The following is a 24,898-nucleotide window of genomic DNA, read 5'->3' on the forward strand; positions in this document are numbered from 1 at the left end:
GGTGTGCCGGAGATGGCCCCCAGAGCAAGGAGCCCCCAGAGCTGGAAGTCTGAGTGGGCTGAGTGGACATGGATGCAGTCCAGTCTCAAAGGGCAGCACTAGCAGTCAGAGGTGGGGTGGCCAGTGTTCAGCTGCAGATGGGCTCCCACCTCTGAGGAAAACTGTGCTCAGCCAGCCAGGGCAACAGGCAAGGCCAGCTCCCAGCTCAGCCTTCTTCTCCTTCTCACCAGGAGACATCGTGGGGCCCACCCTGAACCACCTCAGCGTCCTCCTGCACTGCCCTTTGGCTGTGGAGAGCAAAACATGGTCCACTTTGCACCCGGTGTCTTTGTCCTGAAGTACCTTCAGAAAACCCAGCCGCTCAGCCCCGAAGTGGAAAGAGAGACCACTGATTACCTGGTACAAGGTACTGGGGGAGCTGCCTAGGTTGAGGTGTGGGGAGGAAGGCAGCCACGACTGTTCTGGGAACAGCCTGCACTGGGTGGATAGGCTGGAGGGCAGGAAGTGCAGGAACGAGGCCTCCCTGGACATTGTCAGCGGAGCCTGGCATCCATAGCTATTAGGACAAGGCTCTGAGTGCTGGTAACCAGCCATGGGGAAAGGAACAGCAATTGTTTTTAAATGTTGATTTTTTTTAACAAGAGCAATTAAAATAACATTATAAGAAACATTCAGGATAGAAAAAAACTTGCCTATAATGCCCCCTGTCGGGCTTGGATCTGGGTTTGCTTTCCTGCCCCCAGCAGCACAGGTTGGGGGGGGAGGGTGCTTGGTATCACAGCATCCACAATGTGTCCCTGCCCTGTGCTGTGTGTGAGCTTCCCCTGGGGGAAGCTGTGGTTCTTTCTGTGCGTGTTGCTGTGTAGAGGGACCACAATCAGCGTGTCTGTTGACAGGCCCTGGAGCAGTTTCCAGGTCAGGACTTTTAGAATGATGCTGCTATGAATTGTCCCGTTTGTGGGCTAGGTAAAGACACATCTGAGTATCACTGGCATAGGTTTCAGGGTCTCAGGATCTGTTCAGTTTGTAATCACTTTTGAGGCTTACGCAGCCCATGCTCCCTGCTGCCCTCACAGTAAGACTGAAGTCCAGCTTGGGGCCCCAGTGGTTGCCTGGTTTCCCTCCCACCCTCCCGTCCCTCCTTGCTCTCCTGCTCTGGCTACTCTGGCGCCCTCTGTTCTCCTAGCACACCAAGCTCCGGCTCCATTGGGTAGAACAGTCCCCTCCCCACCCAACGGTGTCACCTTGAAATAGTGTACCTCACTGACTACCAGGCATGACTGGGGGCTGGTGTGTGACCAGGAGTCATAGAGGGGTGATGTCAGGAAAACCAAGAGAAATAAAGCAGACGTTTCAGCTACTTCTGAGGTGACATGGGACAGTTTCAGGGATCTCAGATGTGGCTGTGGCATTGTTCGAGGGTCCCGGAGCTGGGCATTGGCTGGTCTGAGCCGGGCCACTCAGCAGGATGTTGTCACCTGTGCTCATCCACAGGCTGCCAGCGGCAGCTGACCTGTAAACACGAGGATGGCTCCTGCAGTGCCTTCGGGGAGCGGGACACATCAGTGAGCATGTGGTGAGTCCCCTGTCAGAACTGCCGCAGAGGCTCCTCCCTCTGCAGCCCTGGCCTCGCATCCGGCACAGCCAGGTCAGGACACTCAGGGCGTGATTCCCTAGGTGACAGGGAGCCAGTCTGGGAAATGGAGACGGCATGGTCCCAGTTACAGAGTTCAGAGGGATGAATGCGGGAGGCTCTGCCTGACCTTGTGTGCGATGGGAGTGGTGGTGACAATTACTGTTACTCTTTTGGCTGTTGTCATTGTTGCCATAGCACCTGGACACTCTGGGCCTCCTCAGACAACAGGGATGACCCCCGAACATAAAGGGATGGGCTGGGAGAGGCCAGACCAGTGATTTTCAACCTTTGTTTCTCACGTACTCATAAACTAATTACTAAAGAAAAAGGGGCCCTGACCTCTTCTTCTTTAGTAACTAATTTATTTGTGCCATAAGATGAAAATGGTTGTATTCAGTCAGGGGCACTGACCTTAGTAATTAGTGTGTGTTTGTGCCATGAAAAAAAATGGTTGAAAATCACTGGGCCAGACCACACTGCCTTGAGGCCTGGGTCAGGATGTGCGGGAGGTGTGGCCTGGGATCCTGTTTCCCTTAAAAGCCGCTCCCTTGGACTTTTAGAGTGATTAGGGCAGGGAGAGCCCAGTGAGGAGCTGGACACACCTACGTCTTGTTTCCTGGGATCTGTGGACCATGACAGTTTGTGGCATCATCCTGTATTTGCTTCAGCTACTTTGGGGTTTACAGAGACTGTGGGGCACCCCCAACTGTCCCCAGGGGCCCTCCCTCTCCCAAAGCGCCAACCGGGAAGCACCTGCAGCAGCTGTGGGCGTGGAGACTGCCCTGTCCTTAAGCCAACGGTGTCCATTGCCAGCACAGTGCCTGGGACTGGAGGAGTGGGGACACACCTGGTTGAGCCCTGAAGTATGCAGCGTCACTCACTTGGCTCCCAGTTTTGGTCCCAGGTCCTACCTTGTTGACAGACCTTGATTCAAGACCACAGTAATACCCTGGCAAGCAGAGACCCCCTGCCTGGCACTGGATGGCCAAAGCCACTGACTCATTCTTTGAAAGCTGGCCGAGCTCCAGCAGCCCCTAGAGGCCTCCACAGTTAGAAACACTGGGGATACGCACACAGTATGAGCAAGATCAATTTCACCGTGGTTATGAAGATGTAACACCCTGAAGCTTCTCCCACTCCCCACCCCTTGTGAAAGGTCCCTTTATTGGGGTCCCCAAACTTTTTACACAGGGGGCCAGTTCACTGTCCCACAGACCGTTGGAGGGCCACCACATACAGTGCTCCTCTCACTGACCACCAATGAAAGAGGTGCCCCTTCCAGAAGTGCAGCGGGGGCCCGGATAAATGGCCTCAGGGAGCCACGTGCGGCCCGCGGGCCGTAGTTTGGGGATGTGGCTACAGAAAGCACAGGCAGTAGCAGCAGCGTCCACCCTGGAGCTGCGAAAAGCAGGTTGTGTCTCTTCTCAGTTGAGTGGCCTTAGATTACATGCCAAACTCTCTGAGCTTGTTTCCTTACCATACATCCCTCTCAAGACTGGGATTCAAGAAGCAATGGGATAAGGATGTGGGCATGCTCAGTGCAGTGCCAGGTATCCGTTAAGGTGGACACCCTGTTAGTGCCTCTACCTAAATACTTGGCTGGGAAGATCCAGCTTTGAAGCCTTAAAACTCAGCATCTGTTACAGATGGTTTCCCGTGCATCCAATGTTGATTTATTCACTCATTTGTTCATTCAACAAGTGCTGTGTGCCAGACCACACTCTTAGTTTTACAATTGATGGACCAATGTTCCTAGAGTTCACATTCAGGTTCACTCTTGGTGTTTTTGTACATTCTGTGGGTTTGGACAAATGTACAATGTCACAGAACTACCGTTACACGGTCGTTGGCAGTACTTCCACTGCTCCCGACATCCCCTGTGCTCTGCCTGTTTGTCCCTGCTGCTCCTGCCACCCCAGCCCTGGCAGCCACTGATCTTTTGACTATCTCCATAGTTTTGCCTTTTCCAGGATGTCATAGAGTTGGAACCAGACAGTCTGTGCCCTTTTCAGACTTGCTTCGTTTGCTTAGCAATATATATTCTGCCGTGTCGTCTCATGGCTCAATAGCTCATTTCTTTATGTTCCCTTATAGGGATGTACCAGCTTGTTCATCCCTGACTGTTTTAAAAGCGGAAAAGTAAAGAGAACCATGTAGCAGAATGTGGGAATTCCACAGATCTCAGCACGTGGGCAGCTGAATTCTGTCTTGGCCCCCATCCCTGCCGCTCACACGGATTTGGAACTTCCCTCTGGTGGCTGCATGCACTGCAAGCCGTGGGACAGGGCAGGGCAGAGCAGGCCTGGGAGATGGGAGCCAGGGAATGACCTAAAGCTAAGGAGAGATAACAGTGACAAAGGCAGGGCTGTAGAGGGTCCAGTAGGAATCCTGGAGGTCCAGAGGCACTCATCCCAGAGTGGGGTGTCTGGAAGGTTTACTTTGAGGAGAAACCCTGTGCTGAGCATTCAGAGACAAGGGGGACCTCATTCTGTGAGGAGGGATGGGGCATTCAGGGCTTGGATGGAGTAACTGAAGCTACTGGGTTGGTGGGTTGTTTTCGGTTGTAAGCAACAGAAAACTGGCTGAAAAGCAATTTTTTTTTAATCTTTATTAAAAAAATTTTATTGATTGATTTTAGCCAGAGAGGAAGGGAGAGAGAGAGAGACAGAGACAGAGACAGAGATAGGAACATCAAATTCTTCCTGTATGTGCCCTGACCAGGGATCAAACTGGTAACCTCTGCACTTTGGGTCGATACTCTAACAAATGGAACTATCCAGGCAGGGCAAAAAGCAATTCTGAATGTCAGTTTACCTCTCAGCACTGAGGAGGCTCCAGGGCTGGCCAGCCCCACAATGCGTCAGGACCCCTGGTTTTTCCTTCAGTTCCTGTGGACTCCTTCAGCATGGCAGCTGCTCCCTCGTGGTAGCAAAATGGCTGTAGCTGCTCCCAGCATCACTTCATGTGCCTGTTCCAAAACCATTAGCAGGCCTGGGGACTGGAATGTCCGTAAGCATGGCTGGATAGGTATCCAGCATCTAAGGCACCTGGCTGCCAGTTTCTAAGCAAGACCAGGGATCTCTTGGCAACACTGGGGATCTCTTGGGGAAAGGTTTTGGAGGTATAACAAGGAAGGTCTCCTGCACATGGCATGGGGAGGTGGGACTGGGCCAGTTCACAGAAAGGCCCGAGTGCCAGGCAAGGAGCAGACCTTGGTGCTGCTCGGGTGGGAGGGCCCAGTAAGGAGACTAGGCTCCCATCACTGGGCCAGCAGGGTGCCCACACACTTCCACCCAGTGTGCTCGACAGCCCTGCGAGGGCAGACTGGACCCACCTGTCTAACATGAGGAAGTGGAGGCCCAGGGAGATTTGAAGAGCATGCCACAGTCCCTCTGGGGGCATGTGGGAGATGACCCCAGCCCCTCTTGGTTCTGTTCCAGGCTCACAGCCTTTGTCCTGAAGTCCTTTGCCCAGGCACACAACTTCATCTTCACTGACCCATGGGAGCTGGCAGCTGCCAAGGGTTGGATTGTTAGACAGCAGCAGGCAGACGGCCCCTTCCCAGCTGTAGGCAAGATTTTAAATGAGGACATCCAGGTGAGTGACTTCTCAGGCCCCCATTTGCTGCCTTGGGCCTGCCCTGCCTGCTTCTGGTGCTGCCTGGGGCCTGTGCAGTGGGGGCTGTCCCCTCTGGCTTTGGGTAAAGCCTGTGAATCCTTTTGCAGGGTGGGATCCGCGGCATAGTCCCACTGACGGCCTGCGTGGCAGCTGCACTTCCGGAGGTGAACGTGGTCTCAGAGGTGAGCAGTGGGGCTGGGCGATCAGGCCTAAGAATTGAGCACATGATTTCCCCTGCAGGCCTTGTGTGGGTCAGGCCTAGAGTCTGGTTCGCCTGCTGTGTTGTCCCTGGACGTGCCCCAGGAGGGACATCTTGACACCACACCTTTGTAGCCGTTCCCATGCTTTGTCCTGGTCTAGAGGTGGAAAGCTGTGGGAGAGCCTGCTTTCTGCAGTTTTCATGACACCAAAGCAGAGTCATCTTAAGTCCTTGGCTCCACCGGTGCCCGCAGGAACACCATTGCTGCTCATTTGCTAAATTCATTAATGCTCCAATCACTCATTTTTTCCATTTAACCATTAGTATTGGGCAGTTTCCCTGAACCTAGCTCATCACTGGACAATGTTCTGGGTTTCTTCCCTCCAGCAGTTCACATTGCGCTGGGGTGAGTGTGAGCAGGGTTGGTGGACTTTCTGGAGGAGGCAGCAATGGAGTTGAGACCTTGAAGATGAGAAAAGCCTGAGTGGTGGGTCTTAGAAGCCAGCTTGGTGATAATGTGGGGTGGGGTGAGGCAGCCAGGGCTCTGCCTGTTTTGCCCAGAGCTTCTCTGGGTTGATCTGCTATGCTCAGACTTCATTTGGAAAAGGTTGATTCCAACATAAAAGAACGGAAGTGAGTTTTGAAAACTGGGGCTGCATATGACCAGAACTCCAGAAAGATGAAAGCAAGGGCTGGGAGCCATTCAGCATTCTCCTTCAGCACGCCAGGGAACCTACAGGCAGGGTGGTGGGCGGGGTGGGGGCAGAGTGGCCTCCCAGGGCTCTACTTTCCACCCACCCCCCAGGAGGAGGGGGCTGCCCTTGCCAGAGTGCAGCACTTCCTGGAGTTGAGTGTAGCCCTGACCTTGGACCCTTACAGCAGTGTTCTGACTGCCTACGTGCCTACGTGCTGACCCTGCTCCGCAGCCCAGCAGCCCCTGTGGCCCTGCAGTAGGTGTCTGTTCCCCCCCCCCCCCCCCGCCCTGCCCCTCGCCACCACTCTGTGGCCACAACGTGGGGCCTAGCCATTATGGGCCCCAGGAAGCAGTTCATGAACACATGTATGGAGTAAGGAGACATCTTTTGCTCTCTTTATTTTGTTTATTATATTATTCATTATTGCATCTCCTAGTGGCTTCATTTGATGACATGGTTTGAGCCTGAGTGTCACTTTCTTCCCCAACGAGATAAGGAACACTGATGCCACCAGCACCAGGGAAAACAGTGCTCAGGGATTCCCCAGCAGAGGGTCCTCCAGCCTTCCTTAAGCCATCCCTGGCAGGGTGCTGGGAGGCCTGGGAGGGCCGCTGCTGGTCCTCACCCTGCCCTGCCCCCATCACTGGGTGAGTTTCAGGAAGCCTTCCTGTCTTCAGGGTGTCCATCTCCCCAACTACAAAATGACTACCTATTGTGTTCAAGGAGCCCAGTCACAGAGGTGTGACTTCTCCGAATGCCCCAAGCGGAGCCCCGCCCCTGCCTTCCTACGCCACCTTAGACTTCCCCCATATCCCCAGCGGCTGCCCTGGGGCTGAGCTTCCATTCTGGCTTTTTTGTTTAAGACATCACCTAAAAAGTTGTTTTTACTACTTAAGGAAAGAAAAAGTTAAAAAGCAAAACTGAAACAACCAACCGGAGGGCGGTGTCTATTTGGGACTAAATGCTAGGGATGAAGAGTGGGGGTGGCTGGTTTTCTCCGAGTTTGAGGGCCTTTCACAGCTCACATGAGCTTTGCAAGTGGAGAGTGACTTCATGGGTGCTGAGTGGGGACACCGGGGACGTATCAGGGCTTAGCCGGGAGTGAGGCCATTGATAAGTGGTGTCTGCTAAGGATACAGGGAAGGCTGGTTCTGTCATGTAGTTGCAGATCTGAAACAGCCCTGAGGCCCTAGCCATCTCCACCTGGCATACTCCTCCCGCTGGGGCCCAGTCTGAGAGTTCCTTCTTTTTTATTTATTTATTTTTACTGATTGATTTTAGAGAGTTAGAGAGAGAAACATCAATTTGTTGTTCCACTCATTTATGCATTCATTAGTTGATTCTTATATGTGCCCTGACCGGGGATTAAACCTGGAACCTTAATATCTCAGGATGATGCTCCAGCCAATTGAGCTACCCAGCCAGGGGCGTGGGGTCTCTTCTTGAGACTTCGTGCTCCGATGCACACCATAGGATGCCAGGCTAAATAGTGAGGGCTGTGGCCCTCATGTCTCCTGGCCTTGCAGATGGGGTCACTCACTGGAGCTTGACGGATGTCCCAAGGACAACATACTGAGCTTCAATGACAGAGTCTCACAAGCAGGTATTGCCAGCCCTACCCCCACTGCCTGCCTTGGGCGCTGGGTTTTGAGTCCTGGTGTCAAAAGGGCCCCGGCCGCCTCTTTCGTTGCAAGTGGTCTCAGTGGAGGTGGAAATGATGCCTACTCCCTGCTGACCTACACTCTCCAAGGTGATGTGGCCACTGCCCTGCCTGTGGTGAAGTGGCTGTCCTAGCAGCGAATGCACTCGGGGGCTTTGCCTCCACTCAGGAGAGTTGGGCAGGGCCAGAGGGAAGGGCTGGGGTCTAAGCAGGGTCACTACTGTCCAGGCTCAGGGATCAGAGCTGGCCAGAAAGCTACTGATGCTTTAAGTCTCAGGAAGGTTCCTTGCCTGCAGTCCTTGGGGACATGGAGTCCAAGAGAAGGCCTGGGGGACAAATGTACTTGGCTGTGGGCCTTGGCTCTTGGCTCTGCTCTTGAGGATGCTCACTGTGCACGTTGTCTAGGTCCCCAGCTCCATGGGTGCCTGCACGAGATCCACTCTCCTCCATTCCAGGTGCTTGAGTCCCTGGCCGTCAGAGAGAATCCCCGGTGCCTCTAATTTGGGCCAGACCTCCCGGGATGGAGGGCAGAGGGACTGCTGGCCAACCTGGTCTTAGTGCTGAGGGCAGCCTCCTCTTCTGTCCCCAGGACACCTGTGTGGCTCTGCAGGCCTTGGCAGAGTATGCCACCTTGTTCTACGCTGGAGACGTCAACCTCACTGTTTCACTGACCTCCGCCAACCTGGCCTACCAGGAGACCTTCGAGCTGCACAGGGCCAACCCCATGTGTGTCTGCAGGGCATCGTGACGTCTTCTCTCCTCAGACCCCCAGCCTCCCCATGGGGCTGTTTGTGAGTGCCAAGGGTGAAGGCTGCTGCTTGGTGCAGGTGAGGTTGCAGGGAGAATGGGCACTCACAGTGGCATCTGGAACCCGGGACCCTGGGAGGGGCGGGAGGGGTGGGTTGGGGCTCTGAGCTCAGCATGCGGATGGATATGAGTGCTTGAGAGACCCCAGGACAGGCTGTCAGCATCCCATATGCAGCCCACTCTGCCCAAGGCAGGCTCAATGAAGGGGACCACGTGTTCCCTTGGGTGTGGGGTCCGTCCAGGAAGATCCATTTGACTGGCTTCAACCTGGCTCTACCTGTAGCCCCTGTGTCATCAGGTCCTGAGGTTTAGCTGAGCTCTGGGCCGGAGTAGGGCGGCCTCATGGGCTCTGGCGGATGGTGAAGGGCAAGTATGCCTGAAGACCTTTGCAGCCTCAGCCTTCCCATCTCTAGAGTGGGTGCCCAGATGGCATGGTGGGTAAAAGAGAGAGTCCTAGAAGTGGACAGACCTGGACTTGAGATGTGTGAAAATGGGCTGATGGTCTGCCTAACCAGCTTTGGCTCTTTCAGAGGTAAATGGTATGACAGTAGTCTCTGGAGCTGTTGCTGATGTCACTGTCACAGCCATTGGCCATCCCCTGCCTGGACCTGCCTTGCCTTCTCTTCCACCCTCAGGGCCCCTAAGACTCAGTCCTCCCACACTCCCCACATTGACATCACCTACGATGTGCCAGACCCAGTGGCCACGCCGTCCTTCCAGCTGCTTGTGAGCTTCTGGGAGCCCAAGGTGGAGTAGCCCTGGCACCCAGCACCAGCACCCCAACCAATGATGATGACCCAGCTACCGACCAGGAGTGCCAGGTGCCCTGGAAGTGTGCACCAGGTGAGGCCATCTTCCCTGTGCTCAGGGATGGTGTTTTGTGTCAGTCCCAGCCTATCAGGAGTGATGGTATTGGCTACAACCCCGTGGGGTGCTCACCTGGGCCCCCAACTACTTGCTGCCGGACCCCAGACATTTCTTCTGACAGGAGCCAATGCTGTGGTTCCACTGGTCCTTGTGGTTCTTTTTGTGACTGTAGGATGCACCTCAGCCATAACTGTCAGGAAACAATAAACAAAGTTCATTGCTCATAGGTCCTAGAGCAGGGGTCCCCAAACTTTTTACACAGGGGGCCGGTTCACTGTCCCTCAGACCATTGGAGGGCCTGACTATAAAAAAAAACTATGAACAAATCCCTATGCACACTGCACATATCTTATTTTAAAGTAAAGAAACAAAACGGAAACAAATACAATATTTAAAATAAAGAACAAGTAAATTTAAATCAACAAACTGACCAGTATTTCAATGGGAACAATGCTCCTCTCACTGACCACCAATGAAAGAGGTGCCCCTTCTGGAAGTGCGGCAGGGGCCGGATAAATGGCCTCAGGGGGCCACATGTGGCCTGCGGGCCGTAGTTTGGGGGCCCCTGTCCTAGAGGGTCCATGGCACACCCAGGACACACAGCAAAACTGCGGGTAGAAAGAAAGAGAGAAGCAAGGGGCTCTGCCTTCGTTGGGGTCCAAGGGTTGGGCATCTAAGGTTTCATAGATTCACTATTGGTAAATTTAAAATATGAGTAGGAATTAAGATGCAGAAAGGGAGAATTGGGGCCACTCAAGCAGTCAGTTATCTAGGTCAACCAAAGCTTTCTGCAAGGGGACCTTTTTGGGTGGGGCGGCTTAGCTTTTTACCTAGTTGTCTCTTTAGTAGCTCTGTCATACAGCTCATTTGAGAGCAATGTTTTTGAAATAGATGCCTCCACAATCAAAAACTTAGTCAGCCTCTTATGTGACAATCAAAAAGCTTAATGTTAGTCCGTCACACTACAGATGGGCTTTGAAATGAATGAAAGAAATGGATGCTTCTGAATGGATATAGCAGACCCAGTGACAGGCTGTGGGTGGGACGGCTATTTGCGGCCCATGCACAATGCACCCACTCTAGCCTTTAGGTTTCCCCCGGGTGGCCCCAGGATTGAGCCACAGTGGGTCCTCAGGAGGGTACATGCTTCTGCTCATGAGGATGCTCATTGCCATGGCAATGATTTGTGAGCCCTTTCAAGCACCTGCCCTGGACTTAACCCTTAGCCTGCTGGTGTTAGAATAAAATCTACTGTGTGTGCCACCTGGGTATGGGCTCACTCAGGCCTCCCCCAGCAGGAAGCCCCTCACCCACCCACCCTAGAGGCTGTGGCCACCTATCCCCTTGGGCCCACATTCCTTTCTGAATGTCATCCTCCCTCCTGTAACCAGGATCCAGCACAGGGAGGGCCTGGCATGTAGCAGGCCCCAGAAGCCAATTATCACATCCCATGTCAAAGAAGGGGAAACTGAGGTCTACCACTAGGGAGACTTGGTTTTCCTAGTCACCTGGCCTCCCATGCTGGGGGCACAGTGCGGGATTCAGGACAAAATGCAGCCCAGAGGCCATAGACCTGGCTCAGGCCCAGAACCCTCAGTAAGGCCCTGTCCTTACGACCTGTGTCTCAGCTGTGAAATGGGCTGACCATTGACCAGCCAGCTGTGGAACCGGAACTGTAGAGTGTGCAACCTTCTGAGATTGGCTTTCTCACTCAGTGGAGTTCCCTTTCTGTTCATCCTGTGGTTTTGTATATCACCAGTTCTTCCCTTTTCATAGTTAAGTTGAGGTCCACAGATAGTTTTTGATTTGTTTAATGGTCCCACACAGGTTACTCACCTCTTTACAGAAGTGCACATCTAATCTTTGTGGCCCAGTAGGTTTGGCCCCCCAGGCGAGGTTCTGCCGGCTCCGTGGGCTCAATGGGCTGGAGCAGCTAGGCTGAACCACACAGAGGCAGGCCCAAGGAAGAGTGCACAGGGGCCCATCAGCACCAGGCAGCCCCCAACATTCTTGTCCTTCTCTCCCCATCAGTCAGAGTGGCTTCTCTTCCTAATGCTCCAAGCAGGACTGGGTCTGGCTGCTTCCTGTTCCTATCTGCTTCATGGAGAGAGGCCACTGACTGTATTGCTCCCTAACTTCCGGGTGGACCCCACCCCAGGTGACCCCCACTTCCAAATGAACCTTACAAACAGAGACCGCAGAAACTTGCCCCGCCCCGATGGATGACTGGTGTCCTAGGAGCCAGCCCAGCCCCCACCTCCACAGGAGGGGATACTGTGGGGGTGGCTGCAGGCCCTTCCTCCCCACCCCCAACTCCCCAGCTACAGCCGGAGCTCTAGGCATCCCAGCCCCTATCCAATGCTGGTGTCCACTTTCTGTGGAGCAGCTCCCTGAGCTGGGCGTTCTGCGTCAGAGTGAAGGGATGTTTCTGGGAAGAACTCCAGGCCTGAGGGCTGTTTCTGAGAGGACATGACCCTGGACAAATCAAGGACAGCATCCATGCCTTGTCAGTACTTCCAAATGAAACAGGCCACCTTTTTCCAAAATGCAAAGCCCCAGTCTCTATTTTGGAGAAACGGGGCCAATGAGCATCCCCCCAGACCCCAAATTGTCCCAGGACTATTGCAGCCCCCACACACTCTGCCCCAGTCTTGCCCCAGGGGTGCCTGAATGTTTAGTCTTGGGAAGATGCACCTGTTCTTACTGCTGTCAAGGCCCCACCCCCTGAAACCCTGTTTCCCCAGCACCCCACCTAGAAGACCACCTCCCTCTGCAGCCCCATGGTGGGTGCCCCAGCTCCACAACTCACTGAAGCCACAAGTGCGGACCTGCTTTCTGCCAGGACCCTCCACCTATGATCTGGTTCCTTTTTGTAAACCTCACAGCTGCCTGTGTCCCCATCGCCACCCCCACCTCTGTGTGGTATTGATTTCAGACCAACACTGGGAGCAGCACAGAGACCCCTCTCCGAGGCCTGAGGTGGCCACCCTGACCCATGCGTGTGGTCTCTGTGGTACAGTGCCAGCCGTTTCCCATGCTCTACTCCTGCCAGTCAGTGAGGGATGAAGGAGGCCCCATCTTACAATCACTAGAGGCTGCTCGTATAATAAAAGCTCGTTTCTACAGAGTCACTGGCGTGCTTTGGCCTTGGAGAAGAGCAGCCCCACAAGTTACAGCCCCGTTCCCATCTGGCCCGCAGGCCTCTGCTCTTCATCCACAGCCCAAGCTTCCAGAACAGGGTGGGGAGGAGGGTGTTGCTTACCTGCACACTAAGAGAATCAGGTTCCTGTGCATTTGTAAGAAATGACACCAACACAGAGAGGTCCCAGAACCTCCCCCAGACTCCCCTAGTGGTAACGTTTTAGAAAACCAGTACATCATCACACCAGGGTACTAGCATTGAAACACTTCACTGATCTTACAGATCTTACACTTCCTCAGGTGTGTGTGTGTCCCAGGCCTGTCCACTCACCAGCTCATTTGTCCTCAGACCACAGACATGGACCCAATGTGGAGTCCGGTAATGACCCCCATTCCCCTCTGCCTCGGGAAGCTTGCTGACTCCCACAGTTGATGCCGCAGTGGGTCTTGACCAGCCATGCTGCTCTCTGAGGGGGCAGCTGCCTCTTCCCCACGCAGTGTCCCTCTCCCACTCAGTTCACAGCTGGGGTAGGGGGCAGAGACAGAACCTTCCCGCCCCCAGGCACAGAGCGTTTTCCCTTTATTTCCCCTCCCATCTGATCCTGGTGGTGGGGAGTTAACATCAAATGAGAAGAGATATCAAGCCAGGTTAAAGAAAAGGTGATATCTTGCAGCCAGAGGACAGCAGGAGACTGAGCCCTGTGGCTCCCAATGATGTTTTGCAGAGTGTTTGGGGGAGCAGAGTGGGGGTTTCCATAGTGATTGCTCAGGAGACACCCCGAACCCTGGAGTCAGAGCTGGGCATCTGAGGAGAACCACTGATCCAGTCCCCACTGCCTGGGCCACCTATGGGTGGGGGGCCCACGCCTTCTCCTGGGTGGGGTTCTCCAGTGGGCCATCTCATTCACTTCATCTCATCCTTACCTTGGGCACAAGGAAACTGGATGGGCCTGGGAATCTGCATGCAACCCCTCTCTTGGTTTTCCTGGGGCTACTGAAACCAAGCACCATAAGCCAAGTGACAAAACAAATTTACTGTCTCAATTCTGGAGATGAGAAGTCTAACATCAGGGTGTAGGTAAGGTAGTATCTTTCCGGAGGGCCTGAGGCAGAGGCCCTCCCAGGCTGCTCTCCCGGCTTCTGGTGGCTGCCAGCAACCCTGGTGTTCTTAGCTTGTGGCCATGATCTCTGACTCCATGGTTACATGGCCTTTTTCCTTGTGTCTCTGTTTCTTGTTATAAGGACATCAGTCATAGAAGGTTTAGGGCCGACCCTACCCCAATGTGACCTCATCTTAACTAATTACTCCTTCAAAGATCCTGTTTCTGAACAATCTCATTGGAAGTTCCTGATGGACATGAATTTGGGGAGGAGACCCTATTCAACCCAGCACAACCCCCTTTGTTCCCCTGCCTCCTCCTGAGGGGCCATCACACAAGTGATGAGCACAAGACGACTGTCCCCGGGCTGCCCCCCTCCCTGGAGGAGGAAGTGGAACCTGGCATCCGGCAGAGCAGCCCCTCTCGCACTTTGTCCCTGAATTCAGTCGACACGTAGTAGTAGACAAAGGGATCCACGCAGCTGTTGAGGGTGCTGAGCGCCAGGCTGGGCACATAGGCAGCATACAGGTTCCCCCAGGCCTCAGGGCTTGGGTCTGAGTAATGCAGAAGCAGCAGCACATTGCTGGGCATGAAGAAGGCCAGGGCCGAGGCCAGCACCAGCGCAGTCAGCCTCAGCGCGTGGGCGTAGCGCCGGCCTCCAGTGGCCAGCGAACACAGGGTGGCCCCACAGCAGAGCAGCATGGCCAGGAGGGGCAGGAGGCAGCCGAACACAGCCAGGCAGAGGAAGGTGGGTCTCCAGTAGGAGGCCTGCGTGCCCATGGGCAGCACATCATGACAGAGCACATGGTCTGAGCGTGACAGCTGGAAGGTCTGTCGCTGCAGCCCCAGGGGCAGGGCCAGGATGGCTGCCACCAGCCAGGCCACAGCACAGAGCCCAGTGGCGAGACGCTGGCCGCGCAGGGCGCGGGACCTGAGTGGGTGCACCACGGCCAGGTAGCGGTCCAGGCTGATGGCAGCCAGCAGCAGCACGGAGCAGTACATGTGGCCATAGAGTGCGGTCGTGTCCAGGCGACAGGCGGCTTCGCCAAAGGGCCAGCGCTGACCCCGAAGATGGTAGACAATGCGGGGTGGCAAGGTCAGGGCCAGTAGCAGGTCAGCAGCCGCTAGGTTCATGAGCAGCACTGTGGATGGCAGCCGAGGCACCCGTGTGGCCAGCACCCACAGTGCCAGGCTGTTGGTAGGCAGTCCCACCACGAGAGCCAGTCCGTAGAGAGCGGGCACCAGTCTCGTGGGCACCCAGCCCAGCAGCAGCACCCGAGAGCTGTCCCAAAGCTCCAGGGTATCGCTGTTGTTGGCACAGAACCAGCTGGGGAAGCTGCGGGGCCTGGGTGGGCAAAGGGTCACCATTTGGGACTTGGTCCAAGGTTCCAGCACGCCATCTAGGGGAAGGAAGGGGAAAGGAGGTGCTGAGAACTCAGGGGTCTACCCCCACCCTTCAATCAGTTCCTCCTGCTGGATGGTGTGCCCACCCAGGGGCTGCAGTCCAAGCCTCCAGGTCTCAAGATCCCCAGGTTGGTGGGACAGAGCTGGACATGGAAACCTTCAGCTCTGTGGGCTCAGGGCTGGGCTGGAGGGTTCCCAGCCCCCTGTGTCCTCTTATTCACCTATGATGCCCTCCTCCTGGTCCCAAGGCAGTGCCTAGAGTAACTCACCATCTCCTTCCCCGGTGCTCCCGCCCTCGTCATAGACACTGGGGGTCTGGGTGCCACTCTCAAGGCTGAACCCCAGTGCCAGGGGCCACAGCAGCAGGAGTGCCCACATGTTATCAGGGCTGGGTGCCGGCTGCTCTGGGTTTTGGTCAACTGGCCTCAGGCTTCCTGTCTGCTGGACTCCCACCCCCAGCTTCCTGAGTACAGGCGGAGGAGCATACAGGGCCCCGTGAGATAAACCAGCCCCTGCCCCCAGCTAGCCCATGGGAGGCCCATGGATGACCTAAGGTAGCCTGGTGACAGGGGCCACTTTGTCTGGCAGAGGGGTCCAAGTGCTGTGCCAGTAAGATAGGGGAGGAAGTCCCAGGCTGCAGTGCCCCCCACTAGCCCCTCTCCAACCCAGGGAGCCTCTGTGGGTCAAGTGGCTACATCCTGCTGGCCAGTCACAGTTCCCGTTCCCATAGCAGCTCAGTCCTCCACGTCACATCTCTCCACAGGAGCTCTTCCTGAAACCCCCCTCCCCGCACACACACACTTCTTGTCTCTTTCTGGCGGGTAAGACTAAGGTGCTGCCTTCCGGGTCATAGGTCAGCGTAGGTGAACTCCCCCAACCCTTGCAAGGCACCCAAGCCCCAGTGGGTCCTGTGTGAGGGTGGCCCTGCCTTCTCACTGCCTCTCCTGTGGCCCTGCGCAGGCACAAAGGGAGGTGCGGCGAGGGGAAGGTGCCTTGTGAGTCAGCTGGGGATAGCTGAGGAGGTATGGGCCTTAGCCAGAGCTTCTGATGCTGACCACGTGTGCCCGGAGTGCCTGAGGGGAGCCTGGCACAGCCTCTCTGGGAGGTATCTGCCCTCTGCTCCTGCCCCCACCTCAACCTGGGGCCCTAGGTATGACTGGCAGAGATGGCCACAGCCATATCTGACCCCAAGGGAGGCAGGCAGACCAGCGCAGGTCAGAAGGCCACCTGGACCACCTCCCTGGGAGCCCACCTTCCTCTAGCCCCTCCACATTCCCACGTTCTGTTGGGGGACCACTGGGCAGATGAAGAAATTGAGGCTCAGAGGGAGCATAGTCCCCTCTCCTACACACATTCGCCCAATTTCCCTTCAGGGTCTAGAGAAGCCTCCAACAGTACTGCCCTGGGGAACCGTGAACTGGGGGTTCTTGGCCCTGTGTGGTCAGCGCTGGGTCACGGTGGTGGGGGCGTGTGTGTATCTAGGAGCAGGAGGACCCCAAGGGGGCAATGAGAGTCAAGGAAGAGAAAATGAACTAGGGGTGGGAGAGGGGGTCAGATGTGGTGTGTCTTGGCACAGCAAACCCTAATCTAGTCACACTCAGAAACACAGGGACCAGCAGGAAGTGACTGAGCAGTTTGGACAGTGTAGCCAGAGGCTGAGATGCTGAGGTCCTTGCTCCCAACCCCAGGGTGAGGGGGACTGAGGCCTAAAGCACTCCCACAGGAGTTTTTTATTTTTATTTATTTATTTTACTTATTTATTTTTTAGCATGCACACGTGAGATGGACAGAGACACAGACAAGAAGGGAGATGAGAAGCATCATCTAAGCAGCACCTTAGTTGTTCATTGATTGCTTTCTCATATGTGCCTTGACCAGGGGGCTATAGCTAAGCCAATGACCCCTTACTCAAGCCAGCAACCTTGGGCTCAAGACAGTGACCTTGGGCTTCAAACCAGCAACTATTGGGCTCAAGCCAGTGACTGTGGGGTCATGTCCATGATCTCACATTCAAGCTGGTGACCCTGGGCTCAATCAAGTTGGTGAGCCCGCATTCTGGGCAGTCTCCATCAGGAACAAATTCAGTCCATGCCATGTATCTGGGCAACGTGTTCCCAGTGATACCCTCAGCACAGGAAAACCAGGAGAGGGACCCCGACATCTTCCAGGAAACCTGTACAGGAAAGCTGGGGGCTGGTGACACCAGGCCTGGGCAGATTGGAGCCCCCCAGCAGGGCAGTTTGACTCAGGGGTTGAGTATAGTTTATGGCAGACATACACGTGCAGAAAGGCATCTGTGCAGGGGACATTACCAGCAATATGGGGCAGTGGATGCCACCATGGAGACCACCTTGTGCCTGCAGAACGAGGGACCCCAGCCAGGGCAGGTGGAGGTGGGGGCTGCTGTCCTGTCCCAACTGGATGACAAGCCTTGCAGAGTGTACCTCCTCTGGGGACACTGGGGCAGCTACTTTTGGGGAGAGGGACTTGGGTCCCTACTTTTCTCCGTGTTTATACTATTGAAAATTTCTGCACGTGTCCCTTTCTGTAAAAATGCTTTTTAGAAAGTAGCAAGGTAGCTTCAAATAGGGAATTCTGACATCTGCTACATGGATGACCCTGGAAGACATCATACTGAGTGAAATACGCCAGTCACCGGACAAATACTGTGTGATTCCTTACTTGAAGTCCCCAGAGGATTCAGGTCCACAGAGACAGAAAGTAGATGGTGAGTGCCAGGGGCTGAAGGAGGGGGAGTTAATGTATAAAGGGGGCAGAAATTCAGTTTTGTAAGATGGAAAAAAAAGTTCCAGTGATGGATAGTGGTGATAGCTCAACCGTGTGAACGCACCTACTGCCACTTAAACTGGTGCGGCTGGAGGGTGCAGCCAGGTCCTCTGGGGAAGAGCAGGAGGTGCCAACTAAGAGGTCCCTGTGGGCTCCTCCGTTCTGTGCAGGTGGTGGGAGCAGCCCAGGGGGAGGGGGTCCTAGCAATGTTCAGAGGACACAGTGATGAGAAAGAGGCAGGAGGTAAAAGGGTTGGCCCCCCAGGGGGAAGATTTCAGAGGGTAGTTTTGCGGGGCTGCAGAACGAACCACCCCTGCCATCTCCCGTGGGCCTCAGGACCTGGCATTAGATACATCAGGGCAGAGAAAGCTCACAGCAAACATCATGTCTTAAAATTGGGTTTTGCATGCATACTAGAATGAAACACCTTGTATTTCTATCGAATATAAGAGCTGAGTTGGGAATGAACATTCTAGGAAATGCTCTAGTATGGGAGAAAGTGCCACCCATGGGAAATGAACTTCACTACGCAAAATCATGGAGCCTGTGAAGGACCCCCAGAGAGGTCTGAGGACCACTAGGTGTGTGAGCACAGACCCTCCCTCGGAGTCCACCCTGGTTTTCATTCACAGGAAATAACGGATGTAATCACACAGGTTCAGATCAACATTTAACTTTTTACTTTAATGTGCAAATAAATAGAAAAGGAAACTACATTCAAAACAGCTGCAAAGGAAGTCCAAGCCCCAGAACAGAAATTCTTCCAAACGAGAGCGCGCTCCCTAGAAGCATGCAGGGCGGGGGTTCAGGGATTTGGTGGACACCCCAGACCCCACTGAGGCCCAGAGGGGCTGGGTCAGGAATTCCGTTCAGTTCCCTTCTTACAAAACAAGGATTTGGACAAAGTGCCTGGATTACACTTGAGAAAACATGGGCAGGGTAACCCAAGAGGGACATGTTGGCCTTGGCACTAGAGTCAAAGGCTTCACAAACCTTGAGTTAAACAGGTACTTCTAGAAACATGTCCCCACTTCCAGGAAGCATGGGTTTGGCACAGCTCAGTGGCAGGAGGGCAAGGGCTGTGGATGGCAGAGGAGGCTGCTGAGGGAGTGTTTCGCACCCACCTTAGGTTGGGCCCACCTCTCTGTGGATCCAGGGACCCAGCTAGGGCTTTTCATTGTGCAGAAGTTTAAAGAGCCGGTCCCCAGCTGAACAGCTTGGCGTTCTTCGCATAGAAAGCATTGGATGCCTCTGTGGGACAGTCGCCTCAGTTCCTCACACACATGCCCTCCCCAGATGGCAGCTGCAGAACAGCAGTGCCAGGGTGGGTATGAGGTGGGCTCTCACTCCCCAAGAAGTCTCCGGATTTGGTTGTTGCAAAAGTTACAACCACTAAAAGAGTGTAAAGGAATAAATATGTATGCATCTATGTATTTCTAGAATGTCCATCTTAGGTACACAATTCTGCTGTAGGGCCCTCCTAACATGGGCCACTCAAGCTTGGTGGGAGTGCTGGGCTGAGTGAGCCCTGTCCCTCACAGACCCAGAGTCTGGCTGCTGGATTAACACTGAGTTCGGTGATCTTTTTCCAGAGCGGGGTCTTCCAGGCCATTCAGGTGCCCCCTGCCCACCCTACGCCCAACGGTTTGGCTGAAAGGGCTCTTACTGTTTATAAAATAATGAGGATCCGAGCATCGGCTGGTCCAAGCTGATGCTCACACTGCCAGATCTGGGTGTTGCCCACCTTGAGAAATGTTTCTGGAAGTTCTCAGAACCACTCGGGAAGGACACACTTTTCAAGCAGGTTCCCGGCCCAACCCCTCGTATGCTGAGGTCTTTCAAATGCTGATTCCTCCCAAATGTGTACCCTCACACGGCTTGTCACTGACTTTTCCAGATGCCCTGTGCACAAAATGACCAGCATGGCCCTACCCAGAGATTTGGCACATGTGATATAAGCGCCTGGCAGGTGTGTGAGCACAACTGCTTGTTCCTCAGGCAGCAAATGGACCCTCCCCTTTCTGCCGGGGAGTGGGCCCCAAGTTCAAGTGCAAGGGGGTTCAGGTTTGGCACAGGACCAGCCCAAAGGAAGCTAGGGAGCTGAGAGTGATGGCAGAATGGAACCGCAAGCCAACAAAACCCCCATCTCTAGAGCTGGCAGCCTGTAGCAGCAAGGCTGAGGGACGTTCTCCTTCCTTCAGTGGGTTCATGAAAACAGCCTTGACTCGACACCTAGGCCAAGGAAGTGACCACACCAAACTGCGTGTTATGATGGCTGCACAGGTGCATCAGGGGGAGGCAAGGCGGCGGCTGTATTGCACGCGGTAGCGGGTCACAGGCAGACCATGCACATGGGCTGTCTCACAGAGTGTCTTGCAGGGCACCATGTCCTCATCCTCCTCACCCATCAGCCAGTCCTGCACCAGGCTGGCTGCCTCCACGGTCACGTTGTCTTCCAACCAGCGGCTATGCCACTCCTCAAAATGCTGGTGGTGCCGCAGCAGAACGAGGGGCTGCACCTGCAGGGGTGGGTAGGTGGAAAGTCAAGAGACCCAGGTGCCTCCAGCTGACTGTGAGCTGGACCCAGGTTCCCAGGATGGGAGCCCAGGCAGCCCTAGATGGCTGTGGACTGGATCTCAGGGGCCCAGGCATCCCAGCTGGCCATGGGCTAAACCCAGGTGCCCAGGACAGGGTGGGAAGGGCACCTGTTTGGCTCGGCAAAGGGTCCCCCGGCGGTACATGTAGTCCTCGGAGTTGACAATAAACATCATCTTGTGGGAGCTGAGCTTGAAGCGGCAGTCCACATTGCATGCGCTCTCCACCCCCACCAGACGCTTCCAGGAGCTCTTGGCCTCACCACGCAGGGCTCGCACCTGTTCACACTGCCACCTGTGGAACTTCTTGAGATTCCTGGGGTTCAGAGAAGGATTTGAAGACCAAGAAATCTTTGGCTGGATTCCTCAGGGGTCAGGGAGATCCAAATCAAAGTATAACACCACCACCCAAACCATCATTCCAGTAAAAACCAGCCCTAGTCACACAGGGTGTTGGTAACCCTTGGAGGGGCCGCAAGGCCAGCCCTGCTGGCTCCTCTCATTTGCTTTCTATGTCCCTCCAACCAACAAGAAAGCCCCCTCATCCAGGATCCCCCTTCCTGCCTCCACTCTCCCAGATCCAGTCCCACCACCCTCCCATCAGTGGGCCTGGGACCCCACTCCCAGGCTTGTCCCCATCTGGCAAGGGGGTCCCCACTCAAATCTAAACACCAACAGCCCCCACTGATTTTACACTTCCCTGTCTCAGCCTGTCCTAAGATGAGCTCTGGCTCTGCCTGGCCCCAAGTCCAGAGTCCAGTGAGGCTGACACTCCTGGCCTGATGGCTGCCATGTCCAGTAACTTCTCCCTCTGGGCCCTCGGGCCCTCCTCCCCTCCTCCCAGACCCTCTGCTCTCTTAGGGCAGTCTCCTTGTACCTTTCTTGTCCTGGGATTACTGCTCTGCTCACCCCAGACCTCAGGAGGGCGGGGCCACACCTCACACACATCAGGCACTCAATAAGTGTTTCCAGACAGAGAAAACTTGTTCAGCCTCAAGTAAAGACATAGGGCATCCCTGCAGTAACCCTCACCTCTGGAGGAACACCGGCTTCAGGAGGAAGCCCTCGGTGGGCGAGCTGGACGCACCCTCGGTCCCCACATACTGCTCCACGTACCGAGCCAGGTGCTGGGGGCAGAGGGAGACACGGCCATGACTTTCTATGTAATGGGCCTCTCAGGATTCCTGGGGATGCTGTCCTCACCCTACCCAAAGCTTTAGGGGGACGGCAGCTGTTGAAGACTCCGATGGGTGGCAGACACCACCAGACTGCATGCAGCTGGAGTGGGACATGCATACCCAGCTACAATTACACGGTTTACGGCATTCTGTGGTAAAGTGGAAAAATCCCTGCAGCATAACAACCTCTTATTGCGTGGCTAAGTTCACACAGGGAAACGGGGCCCTCACATGGAGAGTGGGCTCAGGGATGGACATCAGGACATATACAACAGTAGAAAGAGAAAAGACCAGGTCAAAGGTGGGAATGGATCAAAGGAGGGTTGGCACAGGCCACCAAGGTCCAGGGTGGACATGGCTGGTAGTATCTAGTGACCCTTCATTCACTCACTGCTCTGCTAAAGCCAGAGGCTCCCCTAGACATGACCTTAACAAAACCACATTTGCTGGAAACTTCCAGAAGGAGCAGGGTATGCAGGCCTTCACCCTCACTTGTCTTGGAACGAGTTTCCTGTGTGGGGAGCCCCTGCAGCTGTAGCGAGCTGGGCCACCCTGTTCGCAGTGGTGCGAGGGCACCATGTCACTGCACCTTCCTGCTTCCCGGACAGAACTGAGCGGACAGGATGCTCCAGAGCTCCTGGTCCACAGATCCTGGCTGTCTGACTCAGGCTCAAAATGCAGCAACGGAAACCATACTTGTTGATGTCCTTACTTATTTGGTTACATACTGCTTGACTCCACAGAAGGTTTGGATGTAGCTGTCAGGAACCAACAGATGGTTTGTCTGAGAATGAATACATCCTGGGGTGTGGAAATTTTGGTGATAAAACCAGGAATATCCCAGGTAAATTAGGATAAGCTATTCACTATTGTGGGTTGAAATGTGTCCTGGAAAAGATATGTCTAAGTCCTAACCCCTGGCACCTATTAGTGTGACCTCATTTGGGAAACAGTCTTTTTAACCCTTTGAGTAGTATGAACGTTCATGTACGTCCTCGTGCTTCCTGACCATCCAGAGTACGATCGTACAAAAATTTTTATTTTAAAAATGTGCAAGGCAACATTAAAAAAAGGCAAATGTATGTTCTTGTTTCCATAAACTGGTTACCAAACATGATTTTAAGTTAATAAAACTATAACTGGAACTAATTTCATTTTTTGATAAAAAAACTCACTCGTGGGGTCAGCGAGCATGAAAAACTTCACTACTCAAAGGGTTAAGGATGTCAAGCTAAGGTGAAGTCACACTGAAGAAAGGTGGACCCTAAATCCAGTGCCTGATACCCTTCTAAGAACAGAAAATAGACACAGGGGAAAATATCTAATCTAGTGGAACTGGGACTCTGAGTGTGGGCCGGGTGATGCTCTCCTGATGATTAAGGCTAGGGACCAGAGCATGGAGCTTTATGTGCAAGGAGTGCAGAGGTCACACAGCGTGGGGTGAGTGACCAAGCAGGCCACAGGCTCGCTGGGATGTCTCAATGTCTACAGCTGGTGGCAGGAGTCAGAAGCCATGGTCTGCAGGAGCGTGCTCTGGCCTTCCTGCCCTGGGACACACCCTAGACTACTGAGTGGTTGTCTGCAGCTCCAGACCCCTCTCAGGTTTCCATTTAGAGCAGGGGTCCCCAAACTTTTTACACAGGGGGCCAGTTCACTGTCCTTCAGACCATTGGAGGGCTGCCACATACAGTGCTCCTCTCACTGACCACCAATGAAAGAGGTGCTCCTTCCAGAAGTGTGGCGGGGGCCAGATAAATGGCCTCAGGGTGGACGCATGCAGCCCGCGGGCCGTAGTTTGGGGACGCCTGAAGAGCATGTGGCCTGTGTTGGTGTGTGGAGCTCTTGGGGTGGGAGCACCATGCTGCTGATCATGGATTCCCCTGGCCCTATCTGCACAGGCACAGAGCACAAGGGTGTGGTACTCACCTGGACCTCCACAGGGTCCTCTGACTGGGCTTCTTCGGTGTCCAGGAGCTCAATGGTCATAATAACCTGTCCTTTGCGCTGGAGGAACATTACCTGGGGAAGGTGGGGGACAAAGCCTGAAGCCATGGGAATAGCCTAAGCCGACACAGGATGAGGTCAAAAGGTCATCAATGCAACCACCTTTGCAAGTCTCTGCGCCTAGATATTTCCTCCAGGGACCATATGCTGGGTGCCCAGCTCAGGGGCCCTGCCGGGTGGCACCCTCTGAGGCCAGGGCTAACATCCAGAGGCCCAGTCAAAGAAATGCATGTTATCAGACTGGTCCACAGCAGTCACAGTGCAGTCCAATCCTGCCCCCCAGGCCCGAGCACAACGGCCAGGCCCCACCCCGTGTTGAGCATTCCTCTTGCACCTCCAGCCTCATATGCGGCTGAGCACAGTGGGCTTCTCACCTTGAAGCAGTTCTCATCAGCCATGCACCGCTCAGCCTTCCACTGGTAGCTGGTCTCCCTAGCAGCGCGGACACAGCGGGAGGACAGGTTCCCACCGGCGGCACCCCGCTTCTTCTCATTCAGGTAGAGCTCCACCACCTTCAGACAGACGTCATCACTCACAAGGTGGTGCAGCTGGTGGAAGGGGAGAGTCAGTGGGTGCCTGTGCCCCAGAAGGGGTGAGCACAACTGCCAAGCACACCTCCTGCTGGAGTCCCTGGGCCTCATCCAAAGAGAATGTGGTCAAGTCCATAATATGAGGATGAAGACCAGGGATGGGCCATGGAGAGTGACTGACAGCACAGGGTGCAGAGCCGACTAGAGTAGACAAGAGCAAACCAGTCCAGAGCAAAGCAGACTCGTCCAAATTAGACCAGACCGGCAAACCTTGCTTGGGTTTGAGAAACGTACAGAATAAAATACCAAGGAAACTGTTCCAAATTGGGGGTGGTAATTATCTGAAAGTGGTGAGATAAAGGATGGCTATTATCCCTAAATTTTCAGCTACAAACATTTAAAAATATAGGGTTAAAGAAACGAGTAACAGAAACAGCTGAGGCACAGGGTCAGATGGAGCCAGTGACTCGGCCTGCCATCACTAACTGCAGCAGAACAAGCAATTAGACTCAGCCTGGGCTTCTTGCCTGAATATCACACTGTTGAGTACAGTAACACCCAGATCTCATACAGTGCCTGGTTCATGGCAGGTTCCCAAAAGGACTGGCCGCTGGTGGGTATGATACCTCCAAGGCAGGTTACAGATGTCAGCTGGAGGGGCCCTGAGCATCTGACCCA

At 54.5% G+C, this 24,898-nt stretch overlaps 3 protein-coding genes across 3 annotated transcripts in view; 1 reads left to right on the plus strand and 2 right to left on the minus strand.

Annotated features, from left to right (window-relative positions):
• The window catches only part of CPAMD8 (C3 and PZP like alpha-2-macroglobulin domain containing 8), a 110,919-nt gene extending 99,495 nt beyond the window's left edge, over window positions 1-11,424 (plus strand). Inside the window, 18 exon segments of the mRNA XM_066252643.1 lie at window positions 231-272; window positions 275-406; window positions 1,495-1,576; window positions 5,077-5,233; window positions 5,362-5,436; window positions 6,259-6,345; window positions 6,348-6,403; window positions 7,050-7,054; window positions 7,639-7,701; window positions 7,704-7,751; window positions 7,816-7,863; window positions 7,866-7,943; window positions 7,946-7,986; window positions 8,398-8,538; window positions 8,573-8,635; window positions 9,267-9,390; window positions 9,393-9,458; window positions 11,360-11,424. Of these exon segments, the coding sequence (XP_066108740.1) occupies window positions 231-272; window positions 275-406; window positions 1,495-1,576; window positions 5,077-5,233; window positions 5,362-5,436; window positions 6,259-6,345; window positions 6,348-6,403; window positions 7,050-7,054; window positions 7,639-7,701; window positions 7,704-7,751; window positions 7,816-7,863; window positions 7,866-7,943; window positions 7,946-7,986; window positions 8,398-8,538; window positions 8,573-8,635; window positions 9,267-9,390; window positions 9,393-9,458; window positions 11,360-11,424 (1,373 nt within the window).
• Window positions 11,425-13,644: 2,220 nt separating this feature from the next.
• F2RL3 (F2R like thrombin or trypsin receptor 3) lies at window positions 13,645-15,544 on the minus strand. Its single transcript, XM_066253298.1, has 2 exons — window positions 15,397-15,544; window positions 13,645-15,123 (listed from the first exon to the last, which is right to left on the minus strand). The coding sequence occupies exons 1-2, from the start codon at window positions 15,503-15,505 to the stop codon at window positions 14,054-14,056; spliced, it is 1,179 nt and encodes a 392-aa protein (XP_066109395.1). The 5' UTR covers window positions 15,506-15,544; the 3' UTR covers window positions 13,645-14,053.
• Window positions 15,545-18,571: 3,027 nt separating this feature from the next.
• The window catches only part of SIN3B (SIN3 transcription regulator family member B), a 44,628-nt gene continuing 38,301 nt past the window's right edge, over window positions 18,572-24,898 (minus strand). The window contains exons 15-19 of the mRNA XM_066270705.1: window positions 24,065-24,238; window positions 23,613-23,705; window positions 21,541-21,635; window positions 20,620-20,824; window positions 18,572-20,433 (exon numbers count right to left, since the gene is read on the minus strand). Coding sequence (XP_066126802.1) covers window positions 20,203-20,433; window positions 20,620-20,824; window positions 21,541-21,635; window positions 23,613-23,705; window positions 24,065-24,238 — 798 coding nt within the window. The 3' untranslated portion in view covers window positions 18,572-20,202. The remainder of the gene's footprint in view (window positions 20,434-20,619; window positions 20,825-21,540; window positions 21,636-23,612; window positions 23,706-24,064; window positions 24,239-24,898) is intronic.

This window comes from Saccopteryx bilineata, chromosome 1 (assembly GCF_036850765.1).
Source record: "Saccopteryx bilineata isolate mSacBil1 chromosome 1, mSacBil1_pri_phased_curated, whole genome shotgun sequence".
In the NCBI taxonomy this organism is placed as follows: Eukaryota; Metazoa; Chordata; class Mammalia; order Chiroptera; family Emballonuridae; genus Saccopteryx; species Saccopteryx bilineata.